At 40.3% G+C, this 26,655-nt stretch overlaps 1 protein-coding gene across 3 annotated transcripts in view; it reads left to right on the top strand.

Moving 5' to 3' along the window:
• LOC117389237 (glutaminase kidney isoform, mitochondrial-like) overlaps window positions 1-26,655 on the top strand; it is a 53,302-nt gene that overhangs the window by 5,589 nt on the left and 21,058 nt on the right. For all 3 annotated transcript variants that reach the window (XM_033986882.2, XM_033986883.2, XM_033986884.2), the window contains exons 2-9: window positions 7,217-7,313; window positions 8,186-8,307; window positions 10,671-10,800; window positions 14,310-14,389; window positions 15,646-15,809; window positions 18,677-18,735; window positions 24,965-24,997; window positions 25,680-25,738. In XM_033986882.2, the coding sequence (XP_033842773.1) occupies window positions 7,217-7,313; window positions 8,186-8,307; window positions 10,671-10,800; window positions 14,310-14,389; window positions 15,646-15,809; window positions 18,677-18,735; window positions 24,965-24,997; window positions 25,680-25,738 (744 nt within the window). The remainder of the gene's footprint in view (window positions 1-7,216; window positions 7,314-8,185; window positions 8,308-10,670; window positions 10,801-14,309; window positions 14,390-15,645; window positions 15,810-18,676; window positions 18,736-24,964; window positions 24,998-25,679; window positions 25,739-26,655) is intronic.

Below are 26,655 nucleotides of genomic sequence, written 5' to 3'. Positions count from 1 at the left end.
TATCAGTGTTTATATGCAGTCAGTATTAACGCAGTTGAACCTACTGGAGACGAGTGCGTTAACCAGTTTTCAGTGGACAACTGAACTGGACACGAGCTGGAAGAAATCTGTAGTCCAGCTTTCACATATCGAAAGTTTTACCTTTTACATGAAAATCCAATTGTCCTTTGAATAAGTCGCCTTTTACCAGCAGATTCAGATTTATCCATTTATCGTACAGTATATGAACGATATATTTTGGGCCTCAATACTTTTCTTTGCAGTGGTGGGAGGATTTTTATCATTTTGATGTAATAAGGTCAGATTTGGGCTGTAGAGGGTAACTTTTATTGTTAATTATTTGTCATTATTATCATTTATTTGTTGCAGCTTATACTTTTTAGTGACATGTTATATCCTGCTTTGTATTAGAGGCATAAAATATTTTCATTATCGTTTATCACAATATTTCTCTGTACAGTATATCCTGATTCAAAAATTGCTAATTGATTTGTGCCTTGCCAAGTCCATAACCCTATCGATCCATCAATATTTGAGCCCTTGAAGTGTCCCAGTAAACCGCAAAGACAATTATAGTTCTAACCTCCACAAACATGTGAAATGCTCGGGGCTCTTCAGGACAGAGGGTCATGTTTCAGTCTTCTCTTGAACATTACTGCTCCTCCACATGTTAAATGTGTGTTTTGAGCCGTGCATCGTCACATGTTTAATGTTTTATATGAATATGCAGTCAGAATTGTGTTTTTATTGAAAGATAAATGACACCTTACTTTTCCCAGTTTTTTTTTTTTTATTAGGGATGGGACGATAAACAATTAGTTTATCATGACATTTTATATAATCGTGGGAATCGCCAACAAAGATTATGGCCGTTGAATCACCAGAATGTGCAGAAAAAGCTGCTGGTTCTTATCCATAATGTTCTCCACTAGGTCAGTGTACAGTTGTGTAACAGTTGTTTAAACATGTAACTTATTCATAACATTCAAATGATGATGATTAATATCCATAAGTCAGTAAATTTAGTAATTATTGTGATATAATTATTGAAATTTTAGTGTCAGGATTATAATGGCCAAAATATCGTCCCATGTCTAGAGATGGGACGATATTAAAATTTAGACTCACGGTTCTTGTGACCAGTAAAAGTACACTGATGGCTTAATAATTGTTTAGCTTTATTAGCTGCTAGCCCACTTAGCTGCAGAAATCCACTTCAGTCTGGAGCTTTGTAAATCCCGTAAAGGCTCAGACTTTCTTCTACATTTGATACTACAATCCCAGTGCACAACAATAATTCAGTCTCTGAAACTCCTGTACATTTTGTTCATTACATGACTCCTTTAGTTTCTATGGGAATTCTCCTCCGTGACCACTGGCAGTATGGCGTTTGGCGGTGCATGCTGGGATTGCGTGATGATGCTTATCCTTAATATTGAATATATCCTAGCATAAGTCGCCCTGCTGTTTGCTCTGTATCCTGGTGACTCTAAATGCTTTGTGCTTGTTGTGTTCACTTCACTGAGCCCCAATCTACAGGTAAATGGACCAGGAGGCTGAGTACATATAACAGTAGAGTTTTCGGTGGAGGCAATGCTGTCCGCTCCAGTAAAGCCCAGTCCATTTAACTCATCAGTCGTTGAACAAAAATAATGTGAAGGCTCAGTCCAGTGACTGTATGGGACATGCTAATTAGCCATCTGCTCTGTCAAGATGCAGAATGGTTTGTTCCAGGCAGCTAAGGTTCAGGAGAATTGTGTCACTATCCAGAAGTATTGTGTAATTCTTAAGTAATTAAAACTAAATGGGAAAACGTGTGAATGAAACCAAACCAAACACAACTTCACAACTTGTTTCTGACGAGGAAACATTATTACATCAATCTTTTCTAGGGATCTCTTAGTTTAGTCCTGACTAAATTGTGTTTAGAAAAAAACACCATGATTTAACCATTATTCACGATTCTTGACCCCATGACCAAACCACTGTGCAATCCTTCATTCTTTTATTCCGTTATCTAACCTGTTGCAGTATTCTTTATGAAATCAAACTTTCTGAGAGTTGAGGTGACGTAAATGCCCAGAGAAAAAGCACTTTGCATTGAAATTGGGAAAGTAATGACATCAAACTTATCAAATTACTTATTTTTGCTTCTTAGGATTGTCAAGATTATTCTTTTGTAGCTCATTTGATTTATATTACAGCCTGAATAATCACAATTATTGATTTAACTGAAGAATCTTGACATCCCGGGTCTTTTCCCCCAGTCTCAGTTGCAGCGTGTGTTGACTTGACCCAGTTAGCTCCTGAAGGACAGTTTAAGTGGCAGATGCCGGGCCAAGAAAAAGGCCTCACTATTAACCCACGCCTGAAGGACGGCACTTTGGACAGGCCGGCTTTGTTTGCACACGTTGGGAACCGCTTGCTTTGCCTGTATTTGTCAAGTGTTTTCTTCAGGGAAGGGACCTGATGTACCAGAAGGAAAAAGCCAAAGAAGAGAGGTGGGAGAAAGAGAGGAAAAGGAGGGAGAGAAAGAAGACAGAGAGAAGGGGAAGAGGTGCAGCCTGGATTTAGAAACACTGATGTGGCCAGAGTGCTGCTGTACAGATATGAGAGAGTGAGATATACACACACACAGGAGAGGGAGAGACACACACACACATGAGAGGGAGAGACACACACACACATGAGAGGGAGAGACACACACACACATGAGAGGGAGAGACACACACACACATGAGAGGGAGAGGGTGAGACACACACACACATGAGAGGGAGAGGGTGAGACACACACACACATGAGAGGGAGAGGGTGAGACACACACACACATGAGAGGGAGAGGGTGAGACACACACACAGGAGAGGGAGAGACCCACACACACACACACACGAGAGGGAGAGGGAGAGTGAGAGACCCACACACACACACACACGAGAGGGAGAGGGAGAGTGAGAGACCCACACACACACACACACGAGAGGGAGAGGGAGAGTGAGAGACCCACACACACACACACACGAGAGGGAGAGGGAGAGTGAGAGACCCACACACACACACGAGAGGGAGAGACCCCCACACACGCACACGAGAGGGAGAGACCCACGCGAGGGTGAGACACACGCACACGAGAGGGAGAGGGAGAGACCCCCACACACACACGAGAGGGAGAGACCCACGCGAGGGTGAGACACACACACACGCACACGAGAGGGAGAGGGAGAGACCCCCACACACACACACGAGAGGGAGAGGGAGAGACCCACACACACGAGAGGGTGAGACACGCACACACGCACACGAGAGGAAGAGGGAGAGACCCCCACACACACGCACACGAGAGGGAGAGGGAGAGACCCACACACACGAGAGGGTGAGACACGCACACGCGAGGGTGAGACACGCACACACGCACACGCGAGGGTGAGACACAGGCGAGGGTGAGACACACGCACACGCGAGGGTGAGACACACACACGAGAGGGAGAGGGAGAGACCCACACACACGAGAGGGTGAGACACGCACACGCGAGGGTGAGACACGCACACGCGAGGGTGAGACACACGCACACGCGAGGGTGAGACACACACACGAGAGGGAGAGGGTGAGACCCACACACACAGACACCCCAGAGGGAGAGGGAGAAGGTGAGACACACACACACACACACACACGAGAGGGAGAGGGTGAGACTCACTCACACACGAGAGGGAGAGGGTGAGATGAGTTGCTCCAATGAGTTGCTTTGGATGTCCAAGGGAAAGTGAGAGACGCGAGGGAGAGTGGGAGAGTGAGACGCATGCGAGGGAGAGTGAGGGAGTCGAGACAGTGGGAGTGAGAGAAGTGAGAGTCTCGCGGGGGAGGGGAGAGTGAGAGACGTGGTGAAGTCCTCAAAATTTGTAAAGCAGGTCAAAATTTTTATATAGGACTGAATAAGGAAAAAATATGAACCAACAAACTGATCCAAGAATCACATTTCAGGACACGCAATTAGCAAATCACAAAAATCGTAATTTTCTGTATAAATTGATTGCAGTTACAGCTTTATTTTGATATACATTTTATTATTTACCACGTACAATAAGATTAAAAGTACATTTCTATGATAAAATGCCTTGGGTCACACACATAACTGTCATACCGCTCATGTGAACTCTGTGCTCTGTTATTTTAATTAATCCAAATATCTATAGAGGGTGGGACAAGTGCAAGAGCCGGAGAATCCCAGGAATTCTGCCACCAACATCCTTCCAAAATCTAGCTTCGGTCTGTCCATGTTGCACTACCATAAAATCAAAGCTGTTTAAAGGCCCATATGTCATTTTCTGATCTGTTGGAATGTTTCCTCATCAAAATGTACCTGGATTTTTGTTTCATGTTTAACACAAAGACCTTCAGAGTTCTTCTCTCAAACTGAAAACACTCGTGTCACACTCATGTCATCATGTGGTGATACAGGAAGTGCTCCACTGTGTTTTTAAACTCCACACACCTTCACTAGAATCATTTGGATCATTTCAGTCCTGGATTGTGTAGTTGCTGTTGTCTCGTGTCTTTTATGCTTGAATCCTAATTTAGTGCCAGACAGTATACCAATAAAGTCTTGGTTAATCCTGGTATTCATTCTGCTTCCTATTGTATGGTGCAGTTTTGAAGACGGTTGGACATTCTAAAGGTAAAATACGTTGGGTTAGTTGCCATAGCAATTGACAATCCAAAACAACTTTCATCACTCTTAAGTCCACTCAGATCATGTGTGTTTGTATTATGTATTCATCTCATGAGGCAGCTTGAATCAAGTTAATATAAGTGACATGTCTCCTGCCTCTGTCTGCGCACGTGACCCCCGGGTCTGTCTGCGCCTGCGAGCCTTCCTTTTGTGTGTTTTCTCTCACCAGAGCGAAGAGTCGTCACTGTATATTTAGCCACAGGTGAAAGCACAGGTGAGCGTGTGCGTGTGTATTCACAGGGGTCTGTCCCATGACGCGTGTTGTCATAGAAATAAGTTTGGTGATCAGTTGATGTTTTTTAACCTTGTATCCTAATTTATAACTTCTGCAGTCACAAATACGCCAGATCAAAACAATTATACAGTTGCCAGGTGTCCATTACAGCTGTGCCATGTCCTGGTTTAGTCCTGGTTTAGTCCTGGTTCAGTCCTGGTTTCATTCTTGTACAGGATTAGATCTGGTATGTGGCTATTCCCAGTTCCTTTGGCTGTATTACATGACCACAGTTACCCTGAAACAGATGATTATACACGTGCCAAACTTTCAGTACAGTTGTGTATAGTCTGTGGTGATTTAGTCCTGGCTAAGACCTGGTTTAGTTCTGATTTAGTTCTAGTTTCCTCTTTCTAATCAACCAAGAGGACTGCTGTTGGTGAGGTAGATCTAGTACCTGTTTCCTTTGGCTGTATAAAATTACCACAATCCCACTGAATCAAACCATTATACAAGTGCCAGGCATTAATTACAGTTGTGTTATGTTGTGGTATAGTCCTGGTTTAGTCCTGCTTCAGTCCTGGTTTCATTCTTGTACAGGATTAGATCTGGTATGCAGCTATTCCCGGTTCCTTTGGCTGTATTACATTACCACAGTTACCCTGAATCGAACCATTGTACAGGTGCCAAACATTCAGTTCAGTTGTGATATGTCGTGCTATAGTCCTGGCTGAAACCTGGTTTAGTTCTGCTTTAGTCCTGGTTACATTCTTGTATAGTTTCCCTGGTGAATTGGATCTGGTATGCGGTTATTCCTGGCTCCTTTTGGCTGTATCAAGTTAGACAATTACACTCAAAAGCATTATACAGGTGCCAGGTATTAATTGCAGTTGTAAAATCCAATCCGTTTAATCCCCGAGTTCCACACACAGACCGCGGCACATGACCTCTGCTTTATTCTCAAACTAAATATTTCCTCTGTGTGTTACTATATCCCTCGCTAATACGATAAGACCTCACCACTGTGTCCAGATAATCTTTATTTACACTGGCACAGCAGGTGGCAAACACTTCACTATGCGGGGGTCATAGGTCGGCCCTGTACTCCAGTCTAGTCTTTGGTGCTTAAAGACACACTCTGTAACCTGGAGATGTTGTTCATTTACCTGGAGTGTTCTACAAAATTTCATTAAACTTACTAGAATGTTTCGGCAATAAAAAAACGAATGAAATGAAACGTACTGTGTTTTCTGATCAGGATGCAAAACCAGCTTTTCTACATTGCTTTGTTTATGTTTCTCAGCATGGCATTACACTTATATCATACATTTATTAGTTTTATTACGGAGAAAGACTTTGTGCAGATCTGTGAAAAGGCAAAGTTGGAGAAGTTTGTGGAACATTCGTGAGAAAACGGCTTTAGGTGATGGACCCTGCACCTTTAACCTTCTAGAGAAATTATTGCAACCAACACCTTTGCAGTTACTTAACATTTTCACACACATCAGCAACGACATGGCCTAAAAATCGCAGTGTGACTCTGAAGTGCTGTACGTTTGCAATTTGTTTTCTCCCCGACAAAACCCACAATGTCGATGAAACGTTCTGCACCGACAAAGACGCCTACGAAGGTTTGAACTTTGAGAGAGTTTAAACGAGAGAGAAATGTGAGAAAATGTTAACGCCTGTGTGAGAAAAGTGTATAAAGTGTGTGGTGAGGGGTTTTACAGACAAAAACATAGAATAATTGTAAAAATAAAGCTGATACTTTGCGGATTTCGTCTGTTGTGGGTTATTTTTAGAACATGACCCTTGAGATAAACCAGGGACCAGTGTATATAAGTAAAATAAATATAGATGATAAACAATGGCACTGAAACCAAACCATGAGACAGAAATGTTCAGTTCTGTCCAGCTGTTAGATATAAATGACATAATGAGCCATAGAACTTCATAATTCAACTCTCAAAAGTGCTAATCTCGTCGTAGTACAGACAAAATAACAAAAATTACAATTATAACAAAATTCCTCCATAAATATTAATGCCTAAAAAATGATTGTTCCACCTGTCGTGCATTTAGTGGATAATTTCTACACCATGGCAGGCCTAGTGCTCTCTCAAGTGGCATCGCCTGAACTTTGAACACAAACCGACTATCCAAACATAAGTGCCAAATCTAATCGCTCGTGAGAGAAGTTGCACTTATTTTTCCAAAGCTGTTCAGCCCCACTTCATTCTGTGAAATAATCGATGTGTTGTTTTGTTTCTCAGGAGAAGAAACCCGGGCATTCTCCCCAGTCTGGAGGACCTGCTCTTCTACACAGTCGCTGAAGGTCAAGAGACGATTCCTGCACACAAGTTCCTAACAGTAAGACATAAACTTAAGAGACAGCCACCTGTAATTTTGTGGCCGCCTGCACACTCACTTTAAAATGATCACTAAACCTGGAACTAAGCTTGCACTTGAGGAGGACTAAACCAGGACTAGGACTGGACCAAACCAAGTCTACGTCAGGACGACACCAGGATCAAACCAGGACAAAACCCGGGCCCTCGTGACTTGGCTGATCTGTTTGTGTCTGGCCTGACCTGCTACTTGCTGGTGCATCAGTGTTTATTAGGAATGTCTTCAAAAGTGTTTTAGGTTAAATTTGTGCATCTCTATGGTAACAGTTGAAACACGTCTGTCAGTCCTCACCAGATGTGCAGCTGTTTGTTTCTTCTATGATTATATAATCTTTTTCTAATTTTTATTTGTGGGTTTCACCTTCTAGTTATACAACACATTTTGAGGACTTTTCCCCATTCAAAATATATGTTTAGTTTTAAATTGCTAATTGCTGTGGCAACAGTTTCACATAATGTTTCCTGCTAGGGGAGTCAAAAAAATCCCATAAATAGGAGACACCTTTTTCTGTCTAGTTTTAGATCTTTATTTATTTCAGATCTAGTATAAGACCACATGCTCATACATATGAAACTATTATAAAAATAACATTGTAACGTGTTCATGGGTTTCAGCTCCATGTTATGTGCTGAATTTTGAGGACTTTCCATTTAAAAGATATAATTTATTTTAAATTGTGAATCTGGTAATGGTTCTAATGTTTTATTCTGGATCCATGGGTCCAGAATTTTCCTTAGCAGTTTGAACAGTTATTATTGTGACAGCACTGTTTGCTACTATATTTTCTTTAAGATGATATATTTGAGTTAATGTTGTGTTTTATTTGACTTTAGGCCCTTAAAACCACAGGCCTGCGCACAGGTGACCCGCGGCTGAAGGAATGTATGGAGATGCTCAAAGAAACACTAAAGGAAACTGCAGACGGAGTTACACTGGACAGACAACAGTTCAAAAAGTACGTCTTATGAACAATATGAGCTACGCTGTATGTTATAGTTACACTGTAACTTTTCAACTTGGAGCATCCACCACCTTCTCGTCTGTGTGGAATTGTTCTTACTTTCCTTGGAATGTTCCACAATATGCATTAAACATCTATCTTGCATGTGTATGTACAGTGGTCCCTGGTTTATCGCGGGGGTCACTTTCTAAAAATAACCCGCAACAGGCAAAATCTGCAAAGTATCAGCTTTATTTTTACAATTATTCTGTTTTTGTCTGTAAAACCCCTCACCACACACTTTATACACTTTTCTCACACAGGCATTAACATTTTCTCACATTTCTCTTATTTAATTCATTAATAGTGACTCGGGTGTATTTCACAGTTCCTCTGACCGCGCCCCTTCTTCCTGGCGTCGATCCAACATTTATGTAAATATGGTGTACAGTCCCTTAGCCAATCAGGACGCACAACACAATGGTCTACAGTCCAACAGCCAATCAGGACGCACAACACAATGGTCTACAGTCCAACAGCCAATCAGGACGCACAACACAATGGTCTACAGTCCAACAGCCAATCAGGACGCACGACACAATGGTCTACAGTCCAACAGCCAATCAGGACGCACGACACAATGGTCTACAGTCCCTTAGCCAATCAGGACGCACGACACAATGGTCTACAGTCCAACAGCCAATCAGGACGCACGACACAATGCACGTTCATACAATGTAAAAAAGAAGCACAAAATTACACTAAAAACATCCACAAAACGGTGAAACCACGAAAGGTAAACTGTGATATAGCGAGGGACAACTGTAAAGTGTTTTTTTTATCATCCATGAACCAGGGAGAGAGGCTGGTGTGCTGTTAGCATGCTAGTTGTTTTTTGTAGCTTTACCATGTCGACTGTTAAGTTTATAATAGTTATAGTTTTTCACATTTTTGAGGCTGTTAAAATCAGATGCATTTTGTATTTTTTGTAAATGAATTGCAGTTGGTGTGTTTTGCCCGACGTCCTTTCTCTTATTTGTTTGTGTTTATTATGTGGAGCAGTGATGCAAAACACATTTCCTCTTGTAGGACAATAAAGATAACATTGAACTTTGAACTTTTTCCAATAACTCCTTTTGAGTTATTGTAATTAGCAATAATGTAGGTCACTTTCATTTTTGTTACTAGAGTTTAATTATGTCGTGTGAAAAGCAGTAATATTAATGCAAAGAGGAAGTATTCTTTTTAGCACAAATATTGGAACTGAAAACTTGCACATTTGCTGAAACTAAACATTTTTTATTATTGGGAAATGCTTTGTTTACTAACAAAGTTTGTATGGCTGTATAGAACGCTATTCTTATACTAAAGGCTGTATGGATCATTTAAAGATATATTATGCAACTTGGCCTAGTATCATCCACAGTGTGGCATTAAACCTATCTCCATGGAGACACATTATGCCACTAGGCCAAGTTACAGGTCAGATCTGAGTAGAGGCTGGCTTAGTCACAATAAGAATACAGTTGTCCCTCACTATATCGCAGTTCACCTTTCACGGTCACGTTGTTTATTTCACATGTATGAACGTGCATTGTGTCGTGCGTCCTGATTGGCTGTTGGACTGTAGACCATTGTGTCGTGCGTCCTGATTGGCTGTTGGACTGTAGACCATTGTGTCGTGCGTCCTGATTGGCTGTTGGACTGTAGACCATTGTGTCGTGCGTCCTGATTGGCTGTTGGACTGTAGACCATTGTGTCGTGCGTCCTGATTGGCTGTTGGACTGTAGACCATTGTCCATCAGTCTCCTCCGTGCCGTGTCTCCTGTCCAGTACAGAATGTGTTCAGACAAATTTACATAAACGTTGGATCTCAGTGTGACTCTGAAGTGCTGTACGTTTGCAATTTGTTTTCTCCCCGACAAAACCCACAATGTCGATGAAACGTTCTGCACCGACAAAGACGCCTACGAAGGTTTGAACTTTGAGAGAGTTTAAACGAGAGAGAAATGTGAGAAAATGTTAACGCCTGTGTGAGAAAAGTGTATAAAGTGTGTGGTGAGGGGTTTTACAGACAAAAACAGAGAGAATAATGTAAAAAATAAAGATGATACTTCACGGATTTCATCTATCGTGGGTTATTTTTAGAACGTGACCCCCGCGAGAATCAGACAGGACATAGCGGGCCTTTTTTTTTATTCTTTTATTTATTTTTTTATTTTTTTTTGGACCCTAAGAGCTGCTTTTACAGAATGTCTTTACTGGGGAAAAACTTGATTGCGTTATTACTTTTTAAAATTTGTTTGTCGAAGTGTAGCTTTAGAAATAAATCTGTGGAATTAAAACTAAACACGGACTTTTCCTTGTTAAATTTCCAGATGCGTCCAGAGCAACATAGTTCTTCTGACTCAGGCTTTCAGGAAGAAGTTTGTGATCCCGGATTTCCAGTCTTTCACGACTCACATCGACGAGCTGTACGAGAGCGCGGGAAAGCTCACCGGAGGACAGGTGAGTGCGGTGGGTTAAGGGTAATACAGGAATTAGAAATATGGTAAATACCTTGAGTACATGGACACTTGAGTAGTCAGTTAAAGAGGAGGTTTTATGTTATAACGTTCATCAACACATCTCTGAAGAGGTTTTAGATGTCAGCCATGCAGGTTTGAATAATCTAACTGTAAGGAGGGTTCAAGTGGGGCTTTAGAAAGATCTCTAGAAGTACGAGGCTCCGCCCACAACCCTACATCACCCATGCTCCACCCGACAATCCTCCATAAATATACAAAACATGATACAAAACTGTGCACTATGACGTGACAAACCTGATGTGATGTGCAGGAGTTTCATTAGTGGGATGCAGCTGATTGTGTTGTGACAGTGCTCTGAAGGGGGAGGGGCTTAGCACGGAGAGCAAAGGGAATATATTAAACATGTTAATATGTTGTTTTGGGCGAATATAGTATTTTAAAACAAGAAATGGAAACATGGTGGTCTAAATATGTTATGTGTTACAGTTAATACCCCACAGAGGTAAATACCTCCTCTTTAATACCCCACAGAGGTAAATACCTCCTCTTTAATACCCCACAGAAGTAAATACCTCCTCTTTAATACCCCACAGAAGTAAATACCTCCTCTTTAATACCCCACAGAAGTAAATACCTCCTCTTTAATACCCCACAGAAGTAAATACCTCCTCTTTAATACCCCACAGAAGTAAATACCTCCTCTTTAATACCCCACAGAAGTAAATACCTCCTCTTTAATACCCCACAGAAGTAAATACCTCCTCTTTAATACCCCACAGAAGTAAATACCTCCTCTTTAATACCCCACAGATGCAAATACCTCCTCTTTAATACCCCACAGAGGTAAATACCTCCTCTTTAATACCCCACAGAAGTAAATACCTCCTCTTTAATACCCCACAGAAGTAAATACCTCCTCTTTAATACCCCACAGAAGTAAATACCTCCTCTTTGTTATTTTTTTTTTGGTCGTATCAGATTTTAACTGTAGAGGTTTGAAAAAGATTAAAGATTTCCCCAATGGTGCAAAGAAAAAAATGAAGTTTACATCAAAATCTGCAGATCCATCTGTGATTTATGAATATGTTGATGTTGGGGCGACGGTGGCTCAGTTGGTAGAGCGCCCTGAATGTGGAAAAGCCCTATTTAAAAATACATGTCAAAATATAGAGACTTTTAGAAGCAGCACTGTTTGAAAGGTTTTTTGTTTCAAGGCACACAGTTGTGACACATTTTTCTTGTAAAAACACTGAACTCTGACCTGGAGGATCCTAGTTCATGGCAGATTTCAGTTCTGTCCAGCTGTTACGTGTGTTTGTGTTTATAAAGCTACATTTGACAGCTACAGGACTGAGTGGCTGTTTGGTCACACCTCAGTTCGATTCTGTATAGATTTGCCCCATCACTCACGTTCGTTCTGTCGAGGTCGCTCACATGACGACAGCAGAGGTTACGGCTGCGCTCTTTGTTTCCTTCACACATAAGAGTCAAATTCTCTACGCAGCAGAGAATCAGGAGATGTGGGTCACGTTGTTTAACTGTGAACTTTGTCTCCATAAAATTAAACATTTTGGTACACTTTTGGCATTTAAATAATCATTTTTGACCACATTTTCATAAACAATAGACATTATTTATAAATACTCTAACTAGAAGCCTTCAGTCTCCATATTTTGACCTTTTTATTTGGTTAAAATGTTTTCTGGAAATCTAAATGCACAACAGAAATAATTGTTTGACTGGTTCACTCCTAAAATATACTTGCAGTAGGTGAGATGACCGAGGAAACGTCTAAGTTGCTTTTTTATGCCAGTTCCACATGGATAGGCCCAGTATTTACAAAAATGATTAAATGTTAACCTGGATCGTTAAGGCCCTTGTAAGACATGGGCCATTCTGTTTAGCTCTGGGTATGACAGCAAGGTTTTTATTCTACACTCTTCTCTTTTAAAGTCAGTTTTATGATGATTTATTTGCATTTTGATTTTTAATGTCTTTTTTTATCCTGTACTAAAAACTTTGAATTTCTTTGTGTGTTATGCCTTCTGTCCTGCCCTCCTCTAGGTATGTTTTAGAACAAGTAATAGTAAAAGTTTTTAGTTTAGCATAGAGACTGTTTTACTGAGATTTGTGGTTGCTTAGCTGCTAGCACACCACATTTGGTCCAGTTTGGTCTGGTGGAGGTTTTCCTCATCTTTGCAGTTTGCACGTTCACAAGAACAAAGAAAAGTGTGTGAGAAACTGGCACCATTTCCTGACAGAAATGCCACAATCCTCAATTATGCTGAACTGCACAATTTAACAAAACCCCTGAAAGCAAAACATGCAGATATGTAATATGTGAATAAAAAATCTACTTCCATTCAGTTTATTTATAAATCAGTAGAAAGCCCATTGCATTGTTGTAAAAAATCTGCAGCATTTCAGAGCTAGCTGGCTAGCATGGCGATCTCAGAGCGGGGTTGCCATGGATACAGGAGAAATGTATCAAATCACACAATGGCCAGTATCCCTCAACTTCCATCCTTTTGAACTGCACTTCTAAGATGGTGAAAATCCCCAAATATGAAGTAGGAGCAGCCAACCGCGGCCATGGCAACCACCAAATCACATGGTCGTCAACTTATTTATTCATTCATCCATTCATTTGTTTTGTTTTGGATGCAGTGGCTTTATACACTTCACCAAACAGAAGTACAAACTCCTCTCTCCAATGCAAAACTATTGTCTGGCTGTGCACATAAACACTTTTTTAAGACAATTGATCAGTGGGCAGAGCATCCGTGGAAAGACATACATTATGCATCACTAAAGTCTTAAAATAACTTAAGGCAATGGTAACTCAAAGGCGCAGTGTCCATGTGACCTCAAAGGAGAGACAGGAAGTGGAAAAGTCAGCCATGTAATTGTTGTGGATTTGAAATTTGAGCTCATTTAAACGTCACTGCTGTAAACGAATACTTTGTTTTGTCCACTGTCTTTTCCAGCTCTGGAGAAGTGGAATGTGGAGAGAAGTGGAATGTGCAGAGGAAATGGTATAAAATAATGGACTAAAATAGAGTTGTTGCTACAATTAGGTTTGTCAAAAGTATGGAAAACCAGATGTTTCAAAACTAGGTAGGTAACAGGTATCGATACTAAAAGTCACATTCAAGAAAGTTTTCGTTCTGAACACGGTCTGAGATGTGGTTAACTGGAGATCCAATCAGAGAAACGTGTTATGTTTAGCAGGCGAGTGTTGAAACATGAACCAAACTAAATGTCATCGGCGTGTGAGCTGATACTGTGGAGTAGTGCCACGCCCTCTCACGGGCCGCCTGCTGGTTCTTACACAACGCACAAAGCAGTAGGGTTCTGTTCAGTGTCCAAGTACATTGTGAACAACACCAGAAGCATTTATGTTTGAACTGTAAGAGTTTTCTATAAAAACACACGGTATTTAGAAGATTATCTAAAATAATCACACCTTCAAATCTATGTCTCTTTCAGGTGGCAGACTACATTCCTCAGCTGGCCAAGTTCAGCCCCGACCTGTGGGGCGTGTCCCTGTGCACCGTGGATGGACAGAGGTAAGAGAGGAGGACGCACAGGGAGACAGAGAGGGAATGTTGTAACTGTCAGATTGTATTGTCCCTGTCAAATAAATATATAAATAAAAATAAAAATAAATAGGACAGGAAGAGGGAGTGAGACTGGGAGAGATACAGACGGAGAGGGACACAGATAGACGGGGACAGAGGGAGAGGTCTTGCACTGAGCTGATTAAAGTGTCAGATATGTGGAGAATGTTACTTTACAACACTAAAGCTTTACAGGAGCACGCTGAATTATTATTTACTTTGGAAATGTGAAATTTATGAAAAATAACCTTCATTTATTGTGTGGTTCAGGAAAATACTACACTTTTAGTTTAGTTTTTTAAATGTCTTTTACATGACAGCAGCAGGTGTGTATTGTAATCCTACTGAGCTCTTCATGTAGAAAAGTACAAAGTAAACGTCACATGACCTGATAAAGTTGTCGACAGCCCAGCCCTCCTTTTAAAAAGTACAGTAGTTATTACAGTGACCAATGTAAACCTGTGCAGGCACAACCTGTTCAGAGGTGGATATCTTTATTATTAGTCACTTTGTGCAATAGGAAATCATAAAGATAACACAAGTATTGTAGTACACACTGTACTGTTGACAACTTAGAACAGGTGTGAGTTGGTTTATAGACATGATTCAAGTTTTTTAGATTTGTGGAAAGTTCATAGTTGCACTTTGAATCCATAGCTGATCAATATGGATGTTTTAAGTGATACATTTTGATAACAGAAATCATGATTATTAATGTAAGTATTTCTATTTTAATTACAAAATTTAAATATATATATACTGAAACATAGACAGCAGGACTGGACCAGGACCAGGTCTAATCTGGACCAAACAAGGACTTCACTATCTATTGTCTGTTTTGAACTCTGTGTGTCTAAGAGGCAGAGATAAGGCTTATCCACACAGACAGCAGTCACAACAGTGTCTCAAATAACACAATAACAGCGCTAAACCGGGGCTAAACCGGGGCTAAACCGGGGCTAAACCGGGGCTAAACCGGGGCTAAACCGGGGCTAAACCGGGGCTAAACCGGGGCTAAACCGGGGCTCGGCTGTTGCTTTGAACCATTTTGACTGTCTGGGTTAAGATGGTTTTCTTATCTCTACCTCATACACATAGTGGAAGGACTAAACCTGGACTAAACTAAAACTATGCTAAGACTTTAAAATGAGAGTAAAAGGGCACTAAACCTGGACTAAACCAGGACTTATCTGTTCCTCTTTCAGACACACAGTTGGAGACACCAAGGTCCCGTTCTGTCTTCAGTCTTGTGTCAAACCCCTCAAATACGCTGTTGCCGTTCATGACCACGGCACTGAGTATGTGCACAGCTTCATCGGGAAAGAGCCCAGCGGACTGAGATTCAACAAACTCTTTCTCAATGAAGAAGGTGGGTTTTAGAGTGAACACGAGCACAACACAAGCATGAAAACTACAGAGGCTTTAGAATCTACACATTTCACGGTTGGATATTAGTTATTACAGTTTTAAAAACATGTTTTATCATTTATAATACCAACAAATGCATATGAATGATTTGTTAAGATTTTGATCCATTGTTGTTCCCAGATGCAATGTTAAAATCAAATATAGCTTTGTAATGTTGATCTACTCTTGAGCCTCACATGAGCCTCACATTTGGGTTTGCTTGCATCATTGATGAAATCCAGCAGGTTTAAACCTAAAAGAACTCTCTCTGGTGTGAATGGTCACGACCTAAACCCCAGCACCTGCAGCCCATCATGGATCAGAGCTAGTGCAGCCTCTGCAGCTCAGGGAACACATTCTGTACTGTACAGGAGACACGGCACAGAGGAGACTGATGGACAATGGTCTACAGTCCAACAGCCAATCAGGACGCACGACACAATGGTCTACAGTCCAACAGCCAATCAGGACGCACGACACAATGGTCTACAGTCCAACAGCCAATCAGGACGCACGACACAGCCCCAAAACGTCCTCACTGATTGCTTAGTATAATGTTTTTGGTGTGGAAACATTGTGAAGCTCTGAGTTTGAAGTTCCTGGTCCTGACTCAAAGCCTGTGTCAAACTGAATGACTCAGAGGATTTGAGTCATGTTGTGTTGTCCTTGAAAACCCCACTTTTTTTTTTTTTTTTCAGTCTGGGACGTTTACACCCACCCTCCTTCCCACTGGAGTTGTCTAAACCATTGTAAACTATTGACTAAGTACATATGACACAACGTGTAGTGATGTGAGGGCTGCGCTCACATGTTCTGGTCAGGATGGAGGTCACATGCCAAACGACTGAGTCATTATTCAAATCCCACACTGTCGTTTCCTTTGCTGGTACAATAGAGGGTTGTTTGAAGTCCATGATAAGAATGTTAATTATATCTTTCACTGATTTAATGACAGCTTCTTTTTTTCATTTTTTAATAAGCTGCAAGTTTAGACAGTCTAGACGGTTGTTAATGTTCTATATTATTCAGTTATTCAAAATATGACGTAGACAAAATAAACAGATTTATAAATAGTATAAGTAATTGATGGGCTGTCTACCTTGTAACATTCACATTTTTATTTGCTGTCACTTTCTTAACACCATACTTTACACAGTTTGTCTGAAATGCAGTAGTTGTAGTATGTCCTGGTTTAGGCCTGGTTTGAACTTGGTCATGTCCTCATTTTGTGCAGCTCCTGTGTGTTGTGCTTCATCTGCTGTGGTCAGTGTTGTGGAATTTCTAATAGTAAAAAAACCTTAAAGATATAAAATCAACAGAGAAGTTGTCTTGAATCAAAAAGTCTGACGATTGTGCACAATTAGTTCAATAAACCAGAGCGTTGTTGTCCCGCCCTCTGCTGATAAATGTAAAAGTGACTGGAGGCCTCTGGACACACGAACAAGAGATGCACCCAAACATCATAAGACGATATTATGAAGATCCATAACAATACAAATAAAGATTTATGCTAAAGAAACACATAACATCATATCATATATCATCATATCTATCAAGGCTTTTGGACCTTGGTTAGCCATGTTTTAGGACATAACCAGGTCCAACCCAGAACTGTTTTAGCCCTGGTTATGCCCTGGTTATGTCCTGTTTTAGTCCTGGTTATGTCCTGTTTTAGTCCTGTTTTAGTCCAGGTTATGTCCTGGTTATGTCCTGGTTATATCCTGTTTTAGTCCTGGTTATGTCCTGTTTTAGCCCTGGTTATATCCTGTTTTAGTCCTGGTTATGTCCTGTTTTAGTCCTGGTTATGTCCTGTTTTAGCCCTGGTTATATCCTGTTTTAGTCCTGGTTATGTCCTGTTTTAGTCCTGGTTATGTCCTGTTTTAGTCCTGGTTATGTCCTGTTTTAGTCCTGGTTATGTCCTGTTTTAGTCCTGGTTATGTCCTGTTTTAGCCCTGGTTATGTCCTGTTTTAGTCCTGGTTATGTCCTGTTTTAGCCCTGGTTATGTCCTGTTTTAGCCCTGGTTATGTCCTGTTTTAGTCCTGGTTATGTCCTGTTTTAGTCCTGTTTTAGCCCTGGTTATGTCCTGTTTTAGTCCTGGTTATGTCCTGTTTTAGTCCTGGTTATGTCCTGTTTTAGCCCTGGTTATGTCCTGTTTTAGTCCTGGTTATGTCCTGTTTTAGCCCTGGTTATGTCCTGTTTTAGCCCTGGTTATGTCCTGTTTTAGTCCTGGTTATGTCCTGTTTTAGTCCTGTTTTAGCCCTGGTTATGTCCTGGTTATGTCCTGGTTATGTCCTGTTTTAGCCCTGGTTATGTCCTGTTTTAGCCCTGGTTATGTCCTGTTTTAGCCCTGGTTATGTCCTGTTTTAGCCCTGGTTATGTCCTGTTTTAGCCCTGGTTATGACCTGTTTTAGTCCTGGTTATGTCCTGGTGCTGTTCCTTGTTGACTATTAGCTGCTGCTTCTTTTGTTTTTTTACTGTCACTTGAGCTATTTTAAGTCTGGTGTTAATGTTTGAACTGTAGTAGTGGCGACTGTAGAAGTCGTAGTCGTATCAGTAGTAGTGGCCATAAACTGTTGTGATTTTGGGCGTTACAAAAATAAAATAAAATGAATTAAATAGTCATCTTGGTAGTGTTTAGTTATACAGCACTTTTTAAAAACAAACAAATGAAACACCAACAGATTAAAGTACAGCAGAGTGCTTATACTAATCAAAATATACTACCAGTTTTATCGGTATTGTGTTTACTTTAGTTTTATCTATTTATTCATCTAATATTTCAACATGTGATCTGACCTTTAATGGATAAACTCTTGTGTTTGTTTTAGATAAGCCTCACAACCCAATGGTGAATGCTGGAGCGATTGTTTGCACCTCTCTGATAAAGGTAAATACTCTGTTTTCACTCATGTGTTTGCAATGTGAAAATTCATGATATTATCTAAAGGTAAAAGTGTTGCAAAGTCGAGCATTCTTAACATAAACTAAGTGCCATGTTCTCAGAAATTGTGTATTAATAAGTAAATTGTGCAGTTTTTACACAATTTAACGTCTACGCCAATCACTCAACCATAACGTGTGAATAAGCCGTTATCTCCATTGGTGTAGTCTTTGGTTAGACCTGGTTTAGGCCTGTGTTGGATCTGGTTTAGTCCTGGTTTACACCTGGTTTAGTTCTGGTTTAGTCCATTTGCTGTTTGTGGTTGACTGTTATACGCAGGTGGTCATAATTTTATGGCTGATCTTTACATGTTATAATTTAAAATGTAGAACGCCCTCATTGTTGTCGCAGTGTTTGAAATTATTCTTGGTTATTGTTGACACAAGTTTGGTATCTTATTTTTTTAAGACTTGGTGGTGGTTACTACGGCTTTATAATCCTATGTGGAACACGCACACACACGCGCTCTCTCTCTCTCACACACACAGCTGATGTCTTATGGGGACATTATAAAGTTATAATCTGTGACATAAGCTGCACATTTTAAATCACAATATTCATCTAAAATGACTTAATAAAAGAAACAAGTCCGCTGACGTCGGTGTTGAAAGCTGCGGCGCTCCCAGTGGGAGCTGACGCCGCCTTAAACAGCATCACAGCAAAGAGATGTGTAGCTGTTGGCGCCCCCTATGGACAGCTGCTACACAAGCAAGCAGCAGATTATTTTCTATTGTATCAAAATGACTATGCGATGCTGTAGGGATGGGGCGATATTAAAATTTAGACTCACAATTATTGTGACCAAAATAATCACGATCAACGATACTACACAATAATTATTAAACCGAGGCAGTTTAACGTCCTCATATGTGACACCAGGTCCTTGGAGATTAAATCCAAACTAACACAAACTACATCCAATAGTTTATTTCTCATGGTCCGTTACTTGGATATTTTTGGCTGAAGTTTGTCAAACGATGCAGGATAGTTGTGTCGTAAATGTGCGCCTAAGTCGCTCATGTGAGTTGCTGATGTAAGCTACTTGCATTTGTCCTCGGAGCCGTATCTTTTCTCCTTCAGACTCTGCAGGTCGGTGGCTCATCTTGTTTTTCAAATCCATGATACATCCACACATCAGACTCCACCTTCTTGAGTAGAGGATATAAATGTGTGGAGTCACTGTGATCCAGATCCACGAGCCACGACTGTGACTAACGGTGAAGGACCGTCCACAAATCAGAACAGATAACAAGTGTCACTGCCATGATAGAGCGCCCCCTTGTGGACAAACACCAGAATTTACATCTAAACATGAGGCCGTCTGGTGCCGTAAAGGCGATTATAATTGTGGCCTTTTTTTAAATATATGTGATGATCGATTAATTATGGACCTTTTTTATCGCGATTAACAATATTATCGTATATCGTCCCATCCCTACAATACTGCAGAATCCTATGTGTATCATCGATTAAGAAAATAAAATTGAAGAATGAAGTAAATGTAGAGCAGTGGGCGTGTGCCAGTGAAAATGGGTATGGGTAATATGAAGGCTGCTCACAGATGCACAAATCACTCCAAAAACAACTTTGAGTAAATGAGAAGAGGAAACAATTAAAACATGGTTAAAAGATCCAAAAAGTCAGTTTTGCAGAATAGGTCTGCTTTAACTTGTATAACCTGGCACTGTGGATTTTACTGGGGCGGAAAATCAAAATTAAAAGTTGACCAAGGGGTTGTTGCTAAATGTTGAGTTTTTAAGTACAGTGCACTTTTATTTTGGATGAATTGGACGATATCAAACGCTGGATCGATTTGGGGTGTTGTATTTACTCTGGAGCAATGGGCTTTAAAGTGATTTTACTTCATGTTTACCCACTGTCTTTGTCAATGTATCTCAATTTGCATGTCACAATATACAAAGTTAATTACATACAACATCCAGTTATTGTTAGTACTTTTCTTCAAAGTAATAAAATACAAAATATTACCAGCTGTTCTCTTACATTAGCCTGTCTGACTTTTGTTTGTATATTGTAAGTGAACATAGAAGTTATTTTGCTGTTTGATGTTGCTTGCCTACACGTCTTGTGGTCGAACTCAGTCCTATAAGAATGCCCTTAAAGCATGGTTTCATATTGTGGAGTATTGATAGGCTCTGATTGTGCCCTTTGAACTTTGACCCCTGCACTCACTGAAGGTCATTGATGTTCTATCAATGCTGGAAGTGTTCATTTTTGGATCATGTGTTTTTGAGTCCAGAGGAGAGTTGTGTTTACAAAGGAATGGCTCTGATTTCAAAATGACCCTCGTGGTTTTGGAGAGGGGGCTTGGCGTTCCTGCTGCTTCATTTTGAAATTTTGGATCTTGGAAAAGTGGCTGTGAACCTCCACTTTTGGGTTCATAGGTCACAGATCTGTGGACTGCATGTCGTCATTCAAGAAAAGCATTCCCTTGTTTAAACTTGTACAGCATTTTCACTCACACCCAGACCAGTCCTGCATACTTACATAAGGAGTAACTCTCCCATTCATCATCATTATGACTGTGGCCTACAGTAAACTGTCCCCAGCTCATACGTCTATTCAAAATACTGGTTAATCTTTAATAAACACACAGACTCGTGTGTCAGATTAATGAATAATCAGGTTACAAAGGCATTTAATGTAGGTCTGGTTAAAGAATGACCACGATTTAGCTCAGATGCTCATGCTTATTGTCTTGTCCTTTAATTACATTTCGTGGCCCTCAAACAGTAAAACTGTCACATTCATTCCACAGTATTTTTACTACAGTATCTTAAATTTACACTGTAGTTCATATTTAGTGATGCACTCTGAGAAACTCCCAGCTTCAGTCCAGAGTGTATGGAGGAAAATCCACCCAGACACAGGGAGAAGATGCAAACTCCACTTTTTATTTCAAGGAAACGGCCTGTAATTAAAAATATGCATGAGAAAAAAAAATATTTGAAATTACTAGACACTAGATATTGTGTTGTTCCTGTATAGATCCAAACCATTCTACAACTAGGAAAGGTCAAATGTCAAACCCTGCCCTGTTTATGTGGCTTCTTTAAACATTGATACCAATAGGCTTCGTGCACAGTAGCACGCTCGCTAGCTCACTGTCTCAAAGCTAACAGTCACTTTTATTAAAATTGTAAAGCATAAACAACCTTTGAAAATTCAAATTAATTAAAATAAAGACTACCCAGGTATTTTTATAAGGCAAATACTTCAGTTTGTGGCGGTGTTTTAATATTTATTAAGCCTCAAAGTCTGCATTAGCGTTAGCTTTGAGACACAAACATCTCTTTCTAAACACAGAAGTGTCCGGTGAAATATTTTATTTGTGTAGTTTTTAACATGTTCTCGGTGATATCCACTCAGTTTCCTGTCCACTGGTTGATGTTTAATTACTGTATTTTCTGGACTATAAGTGTCACTTTGTTCAGTTTGTTGTTGGTGTGACTTCTCCTCAGATGTGACTTTTATGTGAAATGATTCAAATCTATAAAGTCACATGTTGGTTCTTGTCACAGTGACAGTCGTGCGAGGGGCTCTAGACTTGGACCAGTATCTACTCCTCCTGAACCACTCAACATTTAAAATATCAACATTACACTCATTTAAAAGACAAAGACAAACACTGAACAAAAATGAGCCTAAAACAAAATCGTATTCTGCTGAGTCTGAGTCACACAGAAGAGGAAGAGACGCCGAGGATGAAGAGTTCAGTGGATTTATTGATTTGGAGTGAGATCCAGAGTAAACTTGTTGTTTTTTCTGCTTTATTTATGTGATTAACTGTTAATATCTTACGTTAACAAACCAGACACGTGTTCAGTTCTGTCTGTGCTTCATGGAGCTGAATAAATATAAATGTGTTACGTTAGCGTGATGTACTGATATTCAGATAAAATGTCTGCTCTTGGTGTCAGATTTTGTAAAATACATTTCCCCCAAAAATGTGACTTATATACGTTTTAGTTTTTTTCTTAATTATTATGTACTTTTTGGCTGGTGCGACTTATAGTCCAGAAAATATGTATTAATTTTAGTGTGACTCAGCAAAACCCACATAGAGATGAAATTGGACAGGAAGTAGTGATGCTGAGAGTGAGGTCGCTGAGTGCTGTTGTGCACAGAACCTATTTCAGTATCAATTAGACATCTGGGTATACATTTGACAGTCTATTTTACTACTGTACGCAAGGAAGTTTCATGTTTTGTGGTCATAATTGTAGATAGTTTAAAGACATTCCCTCCATCTCCACTGTCTGTTCACATCCATCTATTCACCTGCTATTTGTGTCTTATACCTGTTCAGTCTTTGGTCCAGTTGCGTTGTTCAAACACGTCAAGCTATGGGGACATTTTTCGTTTGAGCCACTCTACGCCCCAAACTGTTGTTACATGGTGCTTGAAGGCTACATGTTTTTGTATGTTGCATTTTTTTCCAGACTTAGGAACAGTGGAAATTATGACTGCTGCAACAGGTCAAATGACGTTGGTAATTTTTTCTTCCTTTTCCATATCTATCTCCTCGCACTCTTTTCCCCCCCAAACCTGCCTCCCCCAAACCCCTCTCCTCTTCTCTCGTCTCTGCTCCAGTCCACACCACACACCGTAGACAGCCATTTAGTCTCCTTTTAACCTTTCCATCACTACATAAATGCTCAGATGCGTCTAGGATAGTCCATTAATAAGTACTACATGTTACTTGGTAGGTGTATCCCATAGACTGTATAAAGACGCGAGCGTGACGTCACCGCAGCGTTCGAGTTTCATATTTGGAGTATCATAGCAACCAAAGAGCCAATCCGGAGCGAGGCTGTTGAAGGTAACGCCCCTTTCCCGCTCGCACCGCTGGTTTGACACGGAGCGGGCGCTTAGAGACAGCTTTGATTGACAGTGTTGCTAACGCTAGTGGGGGGGGGATCTAGGGGAAAGAAGGCGCCTGATTTAATGTTCATATCTTTTATTTTCAGACAAAATGGCAGAATAAAAACTCCAGGATCATGTAGAGGGTTAATATGAACATTTAAGACTAAAATGACGAGTCTGACAGCAGCAGAGACAGAGAGAGGACACAGTTTTACAATAGAACGTGAATTGGAGCCAGAGTCGATACTCGCTCACACTCACGTCCTGTTTAAACGCGGTGCTAGCAGGTGGGCTATATTGATATACAGTCTATGGAGTACACACAGTTAGCCTGAGGACAAACCGGTGCACTCTGTAACTTTTCTGGTGGGGGGTTCACCACCTGCTTGTCTCCATGGAGATGTTATTGCTTTGCCTGGAATATTCCACAGTATTACTTGTCTATCTCCATGGTGACTTATCTCAAAGAGCACAAGCATGCCCCACCAACAGGCCAAGTTACAGGTCAGATCTGTGAAGAGGCAAGCCTGCTCATATTTAGAATGTTTTTCAGGGTGTTTTATTGCAAAAAAACAACGCCTTTTAGTAATTCAATAAATGCATGACAGATGAGCTTAATACCATACTGTGGAATATTCCAGACAAAGCAATATCTCTGTTGGGACAAGCAGGTGTTGAATCCTTCCCCAGAAAAAAAATTACTCAGTGCAGCTTTAATATCCATAAGTAGTAATAATTGTGTTAGAATTTCATGCATCACTACTGTCACCAAATCAAAGTAGATTTAATATAAAACATTGACATTCCAAGCAAATATTTAACTTTTCTCTGTTTTCTCTTTGCACCTAAAGCACACAGGTCGCACACAGGTCGCACACAGGTCGCACACAGGTCGCACACGGGTCGCACACGGGTCGCACACGGGTCGCACACGGGTCGCACACGGGTCGCACACGGGTCGCACACAGCGTCAGTATAGACACAACACAAATCCTCCTTTATACCAAACATGTACACAGATTTGTATGTTCAAAACACAAAGTTCATGACACTAATTTGTCGCTACATCGTCTAACTCCCTAAACCTTCCTCTGAACCTTTTGAAAGTCAATTATTCAGTCACTTGTGTCCTCAAAAATCACTTGATTATCAAACTCTATACAATTCACATTTTCTTTTTCTGTAGACTTATTTTGGCAGCGATAGCATTTTCATTTGTGAGTCTTTTGTACTTTTACATGTTGCTTTTGAAAATCTAACCGTGAGTTTTTGTTTCTTTGTTTCTTAGCAGGGAGCCGGCACAGCAGAGAAATTCGACTATGTAAGTAATATTTATTTATTTGCTTAGTGTGTTTTTAGTACCCTTTGGTAAAATAGTTTCCTTCTAAATTTTGAACATTGAATTGAGTAATCCCAGGTTATTCTTAAAAGTAGAGCTGTTTAGATCTTAACCCTGTGCCAGATATTTACCATCTAAAATACATGAAAAAACAGAGCAATTGTTCATTTTTAATGGTTTGCAGTGGTTCAAAATCGTTCCTCACTTTCCTTATGCAGTCTGAGCATCCTAATTATTCACCATGAGTTTATAAGCACGTTACACAACTCTGAGACCACAGAGTTTTGGCTTTGAAATCAACAATGAGGAGCATGTGGAGAATAAAATGTTTTTTGTTTATGCAGGAGAGCTATTTTGAACTCAAGATCTGCTTATACACTATATTTGTACCGGGGGAAAGACAAATTTTGCTCAAATACGTGGGGAAAAATGGGTACAGGGCCTTAATGTGTGGACTATATGAACCATTTCACACTCTGAGGACTTGATTTTAATGTCTTTTTTTTAATTCTGTAAAGCACTTTGAATTACTTTGTGTACAAATAAATCTGCCTTGCCTTTTACCTGCAAAATAGTGCACAGTATTTACACTAACGTACACGGATAGTGATCGACACGTTCTGTTGTCTATAATCCCCATTAATTTTCCCACTTTTTCTTCCAGGTCATGAACTTCCTTAAGCAGATGGCTGGGAACGAATATGTCGGCTTCAGCAATGCTACGTAAGTTTGAAAGGCTAAAGAGTTTTAAAAGTACCTCTGAAACTCTAAGGAGGTGGTACAGTTCTTCCATAAGACTCACCCAAACCCAAAGATAAACATATTTGAACAGTTATTTATTCACTGTAGGTAAATTAAAATGATTATGCCAAGCCCTGATTGGACATTTTCGCCCAGCCTTACTAAATGTCACCGTTTACAGTCGTCCGTCTTGTGCTTTCTGTGGATCTGTTCACACACGGACACTGAAGTCAAACCTTCTGTAAATAGAGTTGGGCCTGTGCAGTTTGGATTCACATAAACAAAACGTTTGATTTGTCCTGATGGAAGATAGGACTGGGACTTGACACGTTTTCTTCTTCCCACTCTTTTTCGAGCTTGTATTATAAGATGCTTTAGGTCACATTTTCACCGAGGGCCACATCAGCAAAATGGCTGCTCTCAAAGGGCCAGGTGTAAAATAAATGTAAATACTTTAACTTGTTAATTAACTGTTTCTGTGTTTATTGCTTATTCAAGTTACAAATATTGCATATGCATTTGCCTAGATGTAAAAATTGTCTGTAACTGCATATCTCCTGATGAAATGACATTTTAAGACCATCATACTTTTTAATTTACCCTGTCGAGGGCCACACTGAGGGGGAGGGGCCTTGAGTTTGACACGTGCTTTAGGTGTACCTGTCCTCGAAATAAAATGATGAATGAAAATAGTTATTATAAAGTAGTTTAATATTCAGGACAGTATTTTTTAACTAGAGCTGTAGTCAACTGAAAACATGTCTGCCCGACTTGTTGACTAAAAAAGGGGGCGTGGCAAAAGCTCTCAAAACTAAAACGTCGCTCTGTTCACACAAAACAACTATTTATATAGAACAACATGGTAGGAAACAATGTATTAAACTTGTGAGTATTGAATA

Source organism: Periophthalmus magnuspinnatus, chromosome 21, assembly GCF_009829125.3.
Source record: "Periophthalmus magnuspinnatus isolate fPerMag1 chromosome 21, fPerMag1.2.pri, whole genome shotgun sequence".
NCBI lineage: Eukaryota > Metazoa > Chordata > Actinopteri > Gobiiformes > Gobiidae > Periophthalmus > Periophthalmus magnuspinnatus.
This window is presented reverse-complemented; position numbering and strand designations above follow the sequence as displayed.